The sequence below is a fragment of the Geotrypetes seraphini genome, chromosome 17 (genome assembly GCF_902459505.1).
Source record: "Geotrypetes seraphini chromosome 17, aGeoSer1.1, whole genome shotgun sequence".
Taxonomy (NCBI): Eukaryota; Metazoa; Chordata; class Amphibia; order Gymnophiona; family Dermophiidae; genus Geotrypetes; species Geotrypetes seraphini.
Window position 1 is genome coordinate 21,810,142 of NC_047100.1, and position 13,581 is coordinate 21,823,722.

At 42.3% G+C, this 13,581-nt stretch overlaps 1 protein-coding gene across 4 annotated transcripts in view; it reads left to right on the forward strand.

Moving 5' to 3' along the window:
• SYNPR (synaptoporin) overlaps window positions 1-13,581 on the forward strand; it is a 425,318-nt gene that overhangs the window by 403,875 nt on the left and 7,862 nt on the right. For all 4 annotated transcript variants that reach the window (XM_033925907.1, XM_033925910.1, XM_033925906.1 and 1 more), the window contains one exon: window positions 12,189-12,380. In XM_033925907.1, the coding sequence (XP_033781798.1) occupies window positions 12,189-12,380 (192 nt within the window). The remainder of the gene's footprint in view (window positions 1-12,188; window positions 12,381-13,581) is intronic.

The following is a 13,581-nucleotide window of genomic DNA, read 5'->3' on the forward strand; positions in this document are numbered from 1 at the left end:
GCAGGCCACAGCAGAAACCTCTACCACGGATTAGTAAAAGAGGGTTTAAATAAATAAATGGCAGATACGTAACATAACATCATACTTCTTAACCGCGTAACCATAAGTTCTACGCGGTTTACAAAAGATTATAAACTAAGACAATTTTAAAAATGACAAAAAGAAATTATTTGACCAAGTATTTTGAAAAGCGATAAGTTTTCAGTTGAGTTCTGAAATGTTTATAAGAACAGGCTCCAAATAAGAACAATCGAAATTATGGTCCAGAAATTTCTTGCTTTTACAGCCCTGTACTGACGGAAAGGTGAACAGGGCATGAGATTTTCTACTATTTTTATACAATACTAGAGAGAATCTATTAACCATATAAAATGGAGCGGTACCACTTATAAGCAACCCAACTTAAATAAAACATGAGCCTCTATTCTGTTTAGACCTGCTGAATCATTGCTTCTGGTAAAAATAGTGCAGTTCATGATATTCTAACAAAGCTTTCACAATCTGGTACATGTTTAGAAAATAAATAAGTTCTTCCATCTGCAACAGCTAATTGAAAAATGTATGTCAATTATGAGCCAGCATGGTAGCCGAATATGATTTAAATGCCAGCATTGACAGTTAAATTACTACACATATTTCAGCACTGAATATACAGGCAGTCCCCGAGTTAACTGGTTCATAGACAAAATCGCGCGAGACAACGGTGCGCTGACAACTGAGCGCAAGGTTGACGGTGCGCTGAAGAAAAACACTATTTTAAAGGGCTCCGACGGGGGGTGTTGGTGGGGAACCCCCCTATTTTACTTAACAGACATCGCGCTGGCGTTATGGGGGGTTTGGGGGGTTGTAACCCCCCTCATTATACTTGAAACCAAACTTTTTGCCTGTTTTTTAGGGAAAAAGTTCAGTTTTAAGTATAATGTGTGGGGTATGATGCATGACCCCATTAAGAACAGTGTGTGGTTGTGCAGGGAACACTGGTAGGGGCAGTTGGCCCTTTTGTCAGCTGGGAGCAGAGGTAAGCAGCAAGAATCTTAAAATCTACAAGTTCTGAGTTACAAACAAATCCGACTTAAGAACTTTAATAAACATAACTCGTTCTTAATCCGGGGACTGTCTGTTTATGTAGTACAAGTGCCATACCAGTCTAGTGACACTGAATTTAAAAACTCCCTTACATAGAAACATAGAAATAGACGGCAGATAAGGGCCACGGCCCATCTAGTCTGCCCACCTTAATGACCCTCCCCTACCTTTCTCTGTGAAGAGATCCCACGTGACGATCCCATTTTGTCTTAAAATCAGGCATGCTGCTGGCCTCGATCACCTGAAGTGGAAGACTATTCCAGCGATCAACCACTCTCTCAGTGAAAAAGTACTTCCTGGTGTCACCGTGCAGCTTCCCTTCCCTGATTTTCCACGGATGCCCTCTTGTAGCCGTGGGACCTTTGAAAAAGAAGATATCTTCTTCCACCTCGATACGGCCCGTGAGATATTTGAACGTCTCGATCATGTCTCCCCTCTCTCTGCGTTCCTCGAGTGAGTATAGCCGCAACTTATCCAGCCGTTCCTCGTATGGGAGGTCCTTGAGTCCTGAGACCATCCGGGTGGCCATTCGCTGGACCGACTCCAGTCTCAGCACATCTTTGCGGTAATGAGGCCTCCAGAATTGTACACAGTATTCCAGATGGGGTCTCACCATTTGTATTAGACACAATTATTTTTTTTCTAGACAAAGGTGAGCAAATGCAGCATATTCTCATCTCAACATCTACATACATACATTTAACTGAACTGAGGGTGGGCAAATTGCAAAAAACCAATGCCTTTGTGTTGATGGCTTTGAAAATTGCCCTTAAAAGGGTGGAGGGGCATAATCAAAAGATACGTCTAAGTCTGTTTTGGGCCTAAGTCGCTAGTCGCCCAAAATCAGACATGGAAAAAGTCCATTTTCGAAAATTACATCCAAAATTTTTTTTTTTTTCTAAAATCGTACGTCCAGCCATCTGATCGTCCAAGTCTAAAACGCCTACAAAAAGACCTTTTGGACGTGGGCAGGGTCAGCAAAATGATGGATTGGACACCCAAACATTGCACCAGAGTAATGGGGTACCTTACAGGGCACTGCTGTGAACTTCACAAAAAGGATGCCACATATACATCTCACCATAACAAACTTATGTAATAATAATAATAATAACAGTTTATATACCGCAGGACCGTGAAGCTCTATGCGGTTTACAAAGAAGGTCTGGACAGGTACCTGGAGGACAAAGGGATAGAGGGGTACAGATAAGAGTAGAGGTAAGGTTATAGGGATAGGATTACAGGTAATTTGTAAAATTAGTCAGAGACCACTGTTCAGGCATCTGAACAGTGGTCCTGATGGGCTGCCACGGGAGCGGACCGCTGGGCGAGATGGACCTCTGGTCTGCCTCAGCGGAGGCAACTTCTTATGTTCTTAAAAGATGCCACAAATTGAGTGGATTTAACAAAGTTAAAAGCTAGTGATTAACAGCTCTAGGGATCAGTTATTGTGGAATGAGATTGTGCAGGTTGGTTGCATAAGTACTTCAGGAACAGATATGTTTTTAGGCATTTCCTAAATTCCCCATAAGTAGTGACGTAAGCAATTGTTCCAGATCTTTACCCCATAATGCTGCCTGATGTGAGAAAAGATGTTGATGATGTCTTTTAAATTTACGTCCTCTAACCGGAGGGGAAACAAAATTCAAGTGTGAACTTCTCTTATGTCTGTTGGCTGAGAAAGAGAAAAGGTCCGTTATGTATTTAGGGGCTAAACCGAAAAGTACCTGAAATACATAACAGACCTTTTCTCTTTCTCAGCCAACAGACATAAGAGAAGCTCACACTTGAATTTTGTTCCCCCTCCGGTTAGAGGATGTAAATTTAAAACACATCATCAACATCTTCTCTCACATCAGGCAGCACTATGGGGTAAAGATCTAGAACAATTACATATAGGTCATGGTGAGCCCCCCCCCCAAAAAAAAAAAAAACACCCCCCAGAACCTACTAGACCCACTTGTCTAACACCCCAATAGCCCTTATGGCTTATATGGCAGTACATAAGGGTTTTGGGGGGGATGCACGTTTCATTATGCATGCAATGGTTAGAGTGGCCTAGGTCCTCCTCTCCATAGTTCACTCCATGGTCCACCCCCCAGATCACTTAAGCCACCTCTATGCAGTTCTACTAGGCTTTCCTATGCCAGGCTGCCAGGTGCTGATGGTTTGGAGGCAGATATGTGACCTTTTTATTACAAATTTTATGATGGGGGGGGTCAGTGATGATTGGGGGAGTATGTAGAGGTCTGTACTTTGTCCTTGCAGTGGTTATCTGGTCACTTTGGATACCTTCTTGTGACTTAGACCTGGTTTTAGATGGCCTAAGTCACAACATCCAAGTTCCGTCTAGGCAGTGTTGTAAAGCTTTCGGTTATACGTGCAGTACGACTAAGTCTAGGACGGCCCATGTCCCGCCCTCACCACTCCTCCTGAAACACCTCTTTTAGCTCGGGGCGTACTGCAGCCCTGTGAAGGCCTAAGTCATTTTTAGACACGTCTAAAACCCGGTTCAATTATTGGCACTTGGACGACTTGTCTCACTGATCGTCTAAGTGTCGATTTAGGCCGGTTTTTTGACATATTTCCGTTTTGAGTATGAGCCCCTTAATGTATAATTCTTTCTCTTTAAAGGCTGTACATAATAATAAAAAGCAGAGAAATAAAAAAAAAAAAAAAATAGTAGTCTTTTCCTGCCCTCCACCTTTAAATATTGCAATTATGGGGCAAAGCTGAAATCAACAAGAGTCGCCTTAAATCAGTCTTTGTTTTGTAGGAAAAAAAGGTACCAGTACACGTACAAGGAAACCTTAGGGGGTGGGGTTATTATCTATGGCGTTGCCCCTACAGTATCCATACCCCACTGTAGCCACACCCCTTTTACTAGCCATGGAGCACTTCGTTGGTTTTAGTTTAGATTTGTTTTTCTACATGAGCCATATGGTAAATATGCATGTTTTCAATTACGAAATCATTTAAATGTTTTCTATATGGTCCATTTTTACTCTTTTTTTTTTCTTTCCTGAACTGTAGAAGATACAGTAAACGTCAAACTAGAGAATAACACGGGGACTCATTTTCCCATCCTGTCCCCGTGAGTTCCTTTCCTTTCCTGCCCCATTCCTGCAAACTTCGTCCTCATTTGCACAAGCCTCAAAACACTTTAATATCATAAGAGTTTGAGGCTTGTGCAGTTGAGGCAGAGCTTACAGGAACGGCAAAGGACAGGGACAGCAACAGAACTCACGGGGACAGGATGGGGAAATTTGAGTTCCTGCGGGGACAGGGACAAATTTGTCCCCTTGTCATTTTCTACTGCAAACAGGGTAGAGCTCTACCAGACTCAGAAAGGGCTAGTCCTCCTTCAGAAACTTTGTGTTGGGATCAAGTCACCAGTCCACGTGCCATGAGGGTAGGCCTGAATGCTGTCCTATTCCAGCGCCAGTTCAGGCAAACTATACGAGATGAGGAGGAGGGATGAGAGACTGAGGCTCAGAGCTCCACGACATGTGGAGCTGGATGGAGCAGGACTCGAGATGCAGCTGGGATTGGTCACACAGCTGAACTTGACGCCTAAAAGGGCACTCCTGATTGGCCACTGCCACAAGACTGTGAGCTGGGTGTTGCTACTGCAGAACCTGCATGACGGTCCAAGGAAACTCGATTGATGGAGAGCAGATCAAAAAAGGTGCTGATACCATACTGGTGCAAACGGGCACAAAAAAAGAGCGCCCTTCCCTAAATGTAAATGGTGCACCTCAAATTTTGTGGCCCAGAGAGTGTTTTTAAAAAAGTACTGTGCTGGAATCTGCTGAATGTCCAACTAAAACCTTACTCGTATTTATAATTTACTCCTGAAATTTTATGCAAAGATGCATATTGTAACACTTTCTAAACAGAGAGTCTTTCTTGGCATAGTCTAAAAATATTCTTGTTTTGAATAAGAGTGTGCTGAGGGGCCAAGGATATGAAGGGATTCAAAGGAGAGATTTATTTTAGAAGACAAAAACTCTGGCTTTAATTGCGATGACAGAATCCCTGAGATAAGCGTTAATCGGTACCCTAGCTCCTTTTTTGAAATTCTTCTTTATTGTCTGCATGTCACTTGCTCTGCCATGGCACCGTCTCGTTACATTCTAATTTAAGCAGAATATAATTAACAAATTATAAATGGAAGCCATAATGTCCTGCATTAATAAATATTTCCCAGTGCTTTATGCGCTCGTATAATGTTGTTTAAATAAACTGATCTTCTGAGCAAAGAAGAAAAACCAAAAGCTGTAAAACAGAGTTGAATATTTGAAAGGTGAGCCGAGCCAAGCCGAGAATATGAATCAGCTCTGAAACAGATGAATTAGCACAGAAGAAGCTTTCTGTAAGGCTTGATCATAGTGCTCTAGCACAGGAGCTTCTCGTCTGACTTAGTTTATAGGTATGCGATCTGGAGGGGCTTAACCCTTTATTTGGCATTGTTGCTCAGAAGCAACATGTGTTTCTATGGCTCTTATGGGATGTTTGCATCTCCAAGTTACGTAAAGCAGCCGTTTTCACCATCGCCAATTAAAGGGTTAAATGTTATAATTCCTGGGGTGAAAACTCAAAGGAATTAAAAAAATTATCAAGAAATGAATAGTAAACAACTACTACGACTACTTATTCACTTATATAGCACTGAAAGGTGTACGCAGCGATGTACATGTTGACATTTATAGGCAGTCCTTACTCGGAAGAGCTTACAGTCCCCTTTATCATCTTGATCGCTCTCCTTTGAACCTTTTCTAGCACCACTATAGCTTTCTTGAGATAAGGAGACCAGAATTGAACACAATTCTCCAGATGAGGTCGCACCATGGAGTGATACAGGGGCATTATAACATTCAATCTTGTTAAATATTGCTTTTTTAATAATTCCTAGCATCCTGTTTGCTTTTTTGGCCACCGCCGCACATTGGGCAGAAGGTTACATCATATTGTCTATGATGATACCCAGATCCTTTTCTTGGGTGCTATGACATATTCCCCATATGCTACTTTCAACATTTCATTAGTTTCTGCTGTGGTATTACCCAGTTTAAAACAGAACTTCACCCTGTAGCGTTGCTCACTGAGGTCGCACATGATGAAAAATAGCCGATCACGGAAACACACTTTCACAAAAACTGCTGTAGCTCAGAGATAAAAACAGATATCAAGAAACAGTTTCGACCTACTCAACGCCGCCAAATGCATTTCAAAAGAATTTTCCGTTGGCGCCCAATTCAAACTGTCCTGGAACTTTTTGAACAGACCTTGTATACGCGACCAAATGCTTGTTCACGTATGTCTAAATGAAAATAATGCTTCTAAATAAAAACCATATTGGTGCAATCTTCCATTACCTTGTTAATCCAGATTTCTAAAAAATCAATTCATATAAATATGAAAGAATGAATGCGGAATGCTTGGGTCTTAGCAATACACTTCTCCCTCGTCATTCGCGGGGGATACGGGCAGAGCCGGACCGCGAATGACAATAAACCGCGATTATCTGGCTCTGACCCACCCCCACCTCCCTGCCACCTTCCCGGCCTTACCTGGTGGTCTAGAGGGTTTTCGGGGCAGGAGCAATCTTCCTACGCTCCTGCCCCGTGCAGATCGCCATCAGGAAATGGCTATAGGGAGTTCCCGACATAGTCTTGAGAGACTGCGGGAACTCCCAGCAGCCATTTCCTCATGGCGATCTGCATGGGGCAGGAGCGTAGGAAGATCGCTCCTGCCCCGAAAGCCCTCTAGACCACCAAGTAAGGCAGGGAAGGCGGCAGGGAGGAAAAAAAGATGGATTTTTTTTACATGAAGACTGTTTTTTTTATTTTCCCCCTCCCCAGAAAAAATTGCGATTATATGAAACCGCGAGTGCAGGAACCGCGAATGGGGAGGGGGAAGTGTACATTTAATAAAGTATGGAGCCCATTGACTGCCTTTGTTAACATACAATAATAGAGATATGTTTTATTTCTTAGATTTCCTTACACATTCAGGGTAGGGGGAGGGGAGGGGAGGGGAAAGTATTTGGAAGAGTTTAAAAATATTTAAATATAATATTGTAATAAATAATATGATTTAATATATTAATAATTGGGAGGAAGGGGGGAAATGAATGTTTTCTTTAATAATGTGTGTAATATGGTGTATTTTATGCAATCTGTTAAAGTTATATTAATTGTAATACACTGTCAAAGCTTGAAAATTAATAAAGAATTAAAAAATTAAAAAATCAATACTAGTTTGATGATTGTCATAGCAAAATGTCAATTCAGATCTAAAGCATTCCACCAAACCACAAATGCCTTAAGAACTTCGGAGTGCTTCCAAATTAGAAGGCCATCATCCAAAAAAAGCAAATCGATTGATACTTTGCTGATGAATACAGATGTTTCTCTACAAATCAGACTACATAAAGGGTAGCCACAGACAGTGCCAAAGTCCAGTGGCATGGTGAGGCCCACGGGGTGCTGGTGCCCCTCCCTACCCTCTTCTCCACCCCCGCCACGCACGCACGCCCCTTCCTTTCCCCTATACCTCTTTGACTTTCCCGGCGCGAGCAGCAACACTAACTTGTCCACATTGGTGTCAGCTCTCCCTCCGATGTCATTTCGTAGGCACGGGACCCGGAAGTGACATCAGAGGAAGACACTGTATTATGAATGGAGGTTTGTTTTTTTTGTGGGGTTTTTTTTTTTTTTAAGGACCCATGAAATACTGTAGTGAAGTTTCTTGAAACTGTAAGTACTCACCGGAGTTAAGAATGAACTCCTTTTCTTCGTTTTATGATAAATCTATGATTGGAGCTGGGTAGTTCCAGATTTAGGGAGTTGCCGTAATATTTGGGGGGTACTGTTTTTGAGTCTCTTCTCTTTGGGACCGATTGTATATACGGCACCTAAATCAGCCAGTGTATAAAAAAAAAAAATAAAAAGGTGTCAGTCGCGCTTAGGCACCGGTTACAGAATCGCAGCTAGCAGTGCCTGTGTAAAATCTTAGGTGCCTGAAATGCAGGCAAGAGTTGTAAAGGCCTACATTTCAGGCACCTAAGATTTTGGAGAATCACACATAGTGGTGCCCAACTCATGCTCCACCCATTAGAAAGAACCACTTAGGTGTTAGGCATTCCGATAGATGCCTATTGCGCAATTAAATATTTTTTTCATTAATTATTAAAGCTGATAAGGGTATTTTGCCAATTAACCCTCACTTTAACAAAACCGCATAAGAGGTTTTTAGCACCGGCCATCACGCTAAATGCTCTACGTTGCTCCGATGGTCATAGAGTTCCAATGAGCATCAGAGCTTCGCAGAGCATTCAGCGTGCCAGCCAGCACCAAAAACCTCTTGCGCGGTTTTCTAAAAGGGGGGATACGGTAGGCGCCCTTTATAGAATCAGCCCCTATAATTTTATGATAATTTTTAAAATATTAGCACATAAACATTCATTTTAAAAAATAGAAAATTGGCTATTTTACTGCGGCAGTAAATATGGCATTAGGAAGCAGGAAAACCCCGCATAAGGGCGCTCTAAGGGTACCTTTTACCGCAGCTTAGTTAAAGGACCCCTATGCTTTTGGGAGGATGAAGGTTATAAGGTTCTTAATTAGGAATTAATACAACCTCGTTAGAAATTATTTCTTTACTGAGGTTATTTCCTCTATGTTTTCTTGCTCTCTCTCTTGCTAACGAGAACTGGTCAAGTTGCCTGTTTGCCGCTGTCAACGTTTCGTGTTTTCTTTTTGATATTGAAACAGTTCCACCGGCCGCCTATTCAGCAAAGAGTGCATTTTAGGTTCAAACAATTTTTATTGATGCAAACAACAACAAAGCCAATGCCAAGGCAGCCCCAAGGTGCTCAGTACAAACAAATATGCATCATATATAACAGTATAACAAACATGGACAAAAGAAAAGGAACATCAACCAAACACCCACCCCAGCCCACTCTACCGAGAGCGAGCAAGGGTAAGGAGAGCAAAAAAGCACTCCGAGGCCAAAGAGTGCATTTTAAGATCATTGCAATCATCCATCAGATATTGTACCATATTGCTCCAAGGGTACTACAAGAATTGTTTGAAATTAACCAACCTAGAAGAAGTCTAAGGTCTGAAAACATTATGAAATTGAGTTTAGAGGGGAGGATGCCTATTATTCATGTTAGATTTGGAGCATCAATGATGTCAGTGGCGGCGGTCAAACTTTGGAACGATCTGCCAGGCCTACTACGATATTGTGTTAGAAAGATCAGTTTTAATCAAATGTTGAAAAAGCAGCTCCTTGTTAATGCTTTCCTATGAAAATGCTGCTACTTCTGGTTTTCCTGCAAGATACAGTGCCAACGAATATCTGGGTTTTAACTTGTTACAGTTTTATGGCTGAATGTTTAATTGATAAGATGTCTGTCCATGGTTTGTTCATATCTATGCGACTAAAGGGTGATTAGTATATTGTATGTGTAACCAATATGTTAGCCGCATAGTTTTATGCTGTGTATAAATTTTTAAATATATTTCATTGTGAATCGTTCAAAATTTCCAAGTGGGGAAAATAAATAGATTCTGCACCTGTTCTGAAAACAAACGGGAAAAATAGTTAAGTATTTTTCTCATTGTTTTCTCTTCCCTTTATACTGTGCCATATGATCATTAATTCTGTTCACCTAGCCTTGTTGGAAGGCACCCTAGACAGGATGGCACAGAAGAGCAAATGCTACATCAATAATAAATATCTTTTCCTCATTGCAGAGAATACTGAAAAGCTTTTGACACACTTAGATCTTAGAGACTATCTATAAAATGCATCAGGCAAGTACTATGGTATTTTGCATATTAGATTTAGGGGCCCTTTTATAAAGCCACTGTAAAAAGTGGTCTTTCCTGTGGGTTTTCCATGTGCTGAGGATACTTTTAGTATATCTGCAAGATGCCTGTGTCGTCCATTTGCACGATAATGAAAACATGGTAATCTTCTGATTATTAGTGCATGATGGACCAATGGCACTAGAAAAGGTTCAAATAAGAGCAACCAAGATGTTAAAGGGGGTGGAACTCCTCTCGTATGAGGAAAGATTAAAAACGGATAGGGCTCTTCAGCTTGGAAAAGAGAAGGCTGAGGGGGAGATATGATTGAAGTCTACAAAATCCTGAGTGGAGTAGAACAGGTACAAGTGGATCAATATTTCACTCGTCAAAAATTACAAAGACTAGGGGACACTCAATAAAGTTACAGGAAAATACTTTTAAAACCAATAGGAGGAAATATATTTTCACTCAGAGAATAGTTAAGCTCTGAAACGCATTACCAGAGGTCGTGGTAAGAGAGGATAGTGTAGCTGGTTTTAAGAAAGGTTTGGACAATTTTCTGGATGAAAAGTCCATAGTCTGTTATTGAGAAAGACATGAGGGAAGCCACTGCTTGCCCTGGATCGGTAGTATGGAATGTTCCTACTCTTTGGGTTTTGGCCAAGTACTAGTGACCTGGATTGGTCACCGTGAGAACGGGCTACTGGGCTTGATGGTCTGACCCAGTAAGGCTATTCTTATGTTCTTATGAGGTAGTCACACTGACTGATTAGCAAGGGACACACCTATTGTCCGTCCCAAATTTGGGATTGCTCCCATCTTGGACTAGTACGATAACCAGGGAGAATCAAAGGTAAGTCTCAGTTGAGGGGATGGTAAGAGGATTATGAAAATTTGCTATTGGTTTTTGCTCTGGGAGTATGGCCACATGGGGAGAGTGTTCTTCTCTGAGGGTTATGTGTATAAGGGGATCAAATCGCAGGAGGGTATAGACTAGGTGTAGTTCTAGGCTACTGGTAGTGCAGCCATATCATAAGCAGTTGTGACAGCTGACACATACTGACCCACCCACTAGCTCTCCTGACTGCCATGTCCTATCTTTAACCATGTGATGCCCACCTCCCTCTCCTACCCATGTTGAGCATCTAGTGCTGGCTAGTTTTAACACATGGTGGCTATTAGCATAGGTCCACACTAATTGTTATCACGCATTTAAAACCCACAGCAGTAACTAAACATGTAAGTTTTCAGTGGTGCTGGCGAAAATCCCTCTTAACTGCCCAAGCTCTACCCCAGATCAAGTAGGTACAGTGGAACACCAACAGCATGCAGTAGATGAGAGGCAAAGACCTTGAAACCACCTATTGTCGGTACACATAGAAGCGAATCTGCTTCCGGAGTTGTTCTACAAAAGTCGCCAAAGAAGCACTCGCACAACTCCGGAGGCAGGCAGAAGGCCATCAAAAAACCTCTTTGTGTGCGAGCTTTTGTTCAATATCGACATACATATAGCTGTGACATCAAATGTCGCCCATGGTAATATAATCAATAAAACTCTGTGGCAATAGCCAATAAAAATAAAACAATTTCAGAATAATAACTATTAAACCATGTCAGAAATAAGCATCAACAAATAACTTTGTCTTAAGCAACTTCTTAAAAGTCAAATGCTCAACACATAACCTTATTTGACCGGATAACTTATTCCATAGGGACATCCCTGCAATCGTAAAGATGCTCCTTTCTGTTGACACATAGTTTGCACTCATAGGGGACTGACATGCTAATTTCATACTACCAGCCGATCGTAAGTCTCTACCAGGTTTATATATCTCCCATAGACCTTGAAACCAATAAGGTGCCTTCCAATGTAAAGTTTGCTGTACCAGAGATAGTACTTTAAAATGAATCCGCTGTTCAATCAGCAACCAGTGAAGTCTTAATACAGGAGTAATATGAGATGCTCTCGATATCCCACTAATCAGTCTGGCCGCAGAATTCATCAATGCCTGTAGGGCTTTCAGCTTTACCTTAGATAATCCCTCTAAGCTGAGCACATGAGCAATCGCTCAGACATTCTAGGAACATCGCTCACGGATTTTACACGGTCACTCAAAAAAATACTTGGAAATCTGGAAAAACAGTTGGCTTTTCAGACCTATACAAGAAAAACATTTTTTAAACTTGTCGCTCACTTGAGAAAAACATTTGAGCATACCCGGACAATCTCTTGAGGGATCCTTGGGCTTAACCTATTCTTTCTTTTACTGTTTTCAGGATTTCATTGTGACCGTGATCTTTTCATTCATGTGGCTTGTAAGTTCTTCTGCTTGGGCAAAAGGATTATCTGATGTAAAAGTTGCCACGGACCCAGATGAGGTGTTACTCCTGATGTCAGCTTGCAAACAGCAGAACAACAAATGCATGCCTCTCCGTAGTCCTGTAATGTCAAGTCTGAATACTTCAGTTGTGAGTATTTTTCCAGTTTTTTCTTAAGGGTTGAATTGCCTTGTATTTAATGTTTTAATGTTTTATCACATATCTGTCTTTCAGCTCTTTAAAAGAACAAAAAGAAGTGAGGATGGGACTGTGCACATCAAATAATCAATATAATCACATATATAAAATATCTAAGACACCAAGCCTTAAATAGAGTCCTTTCACTCATATCTTTGGACCCAACATGCTCTGTGTTTCAGCTTCCACTAGAAAACCTTCCTCAGGGGTAGACTCTGAAGTGTACACATCCAGTAGATGGCGCTGATAAGGTTTATGTCAGGGGTGCCCAACGCGTCGATCGCGATCGACCAGTAGCTCAGGAAGGCAACGCGAGTCGATCGCGGAGCCCATCCCGGGCTCTGTGATAGACTCGTGTTGCCGTCCTGATCTACAGGCCGATCAGCCTTCCTCTCCAGTGTTCTCCCTAGGGCCTTTTAGCTGGGCGGTCCGCCCAGCTGTCATCTGCCGCTGCTGAACATTAAAAAAAAACCCCAAAAAAACGGCTTGGAGATTTCAGCCCGTAGCGAACTTATGCTCCGGGCTCTAAAGTGTGCGTGCCGGCTTCTCTTCTCTTCCCTCCGAAACCAGAAGTTATGTCCGGGGGTGGGGTGGGGAGGGGAGAAGGGAAGCCGGCACGCACATGTTGAGAGCCCTGAAGCAAGCGTTCGCTACGGGCTAATGCAGGAGACAGGTTAGTGAAGCATTTGTTCTTCTTCCTGCCGGGTCCTGCCTACTTTCTGTTTCCGCGAAGGCAGGACCCGGCAGCATTTCCCCCAATAGATTGATCACAATCTTGGGCTGATCAGCCTTCCTCTTCCCGACGGCTGAATTGATGTCGGGGAGAGGAATGCTGGCTGGCCGAAGCAGGGAGAGCTTGGGGTCTGTTATTGGTGGCGTTTGGGTCCTGGTCCCCGATGGCAGTGGCAGTGGCTTGGGGGAGGGCAGGGAGAAAGAAAGAAAAAGGGCAGGCAGGGAGACAGAAGGAAAGAAGAGAAACAGAAAAAAAAGAAAGGGAGGCAGAGAGAAAGAAAGGGCAGGGAAGAGGAAGGAAAAGTTGGGGGAAGGAATGAGGTCTGGAGGAGAGGAAGCATACAGGCTAAAAGAAGGGAAGAAAGATTGTATGCACAGTCAGAAGAAGAAAGTGCAACCAGAGACTCATGAAATCACCAGA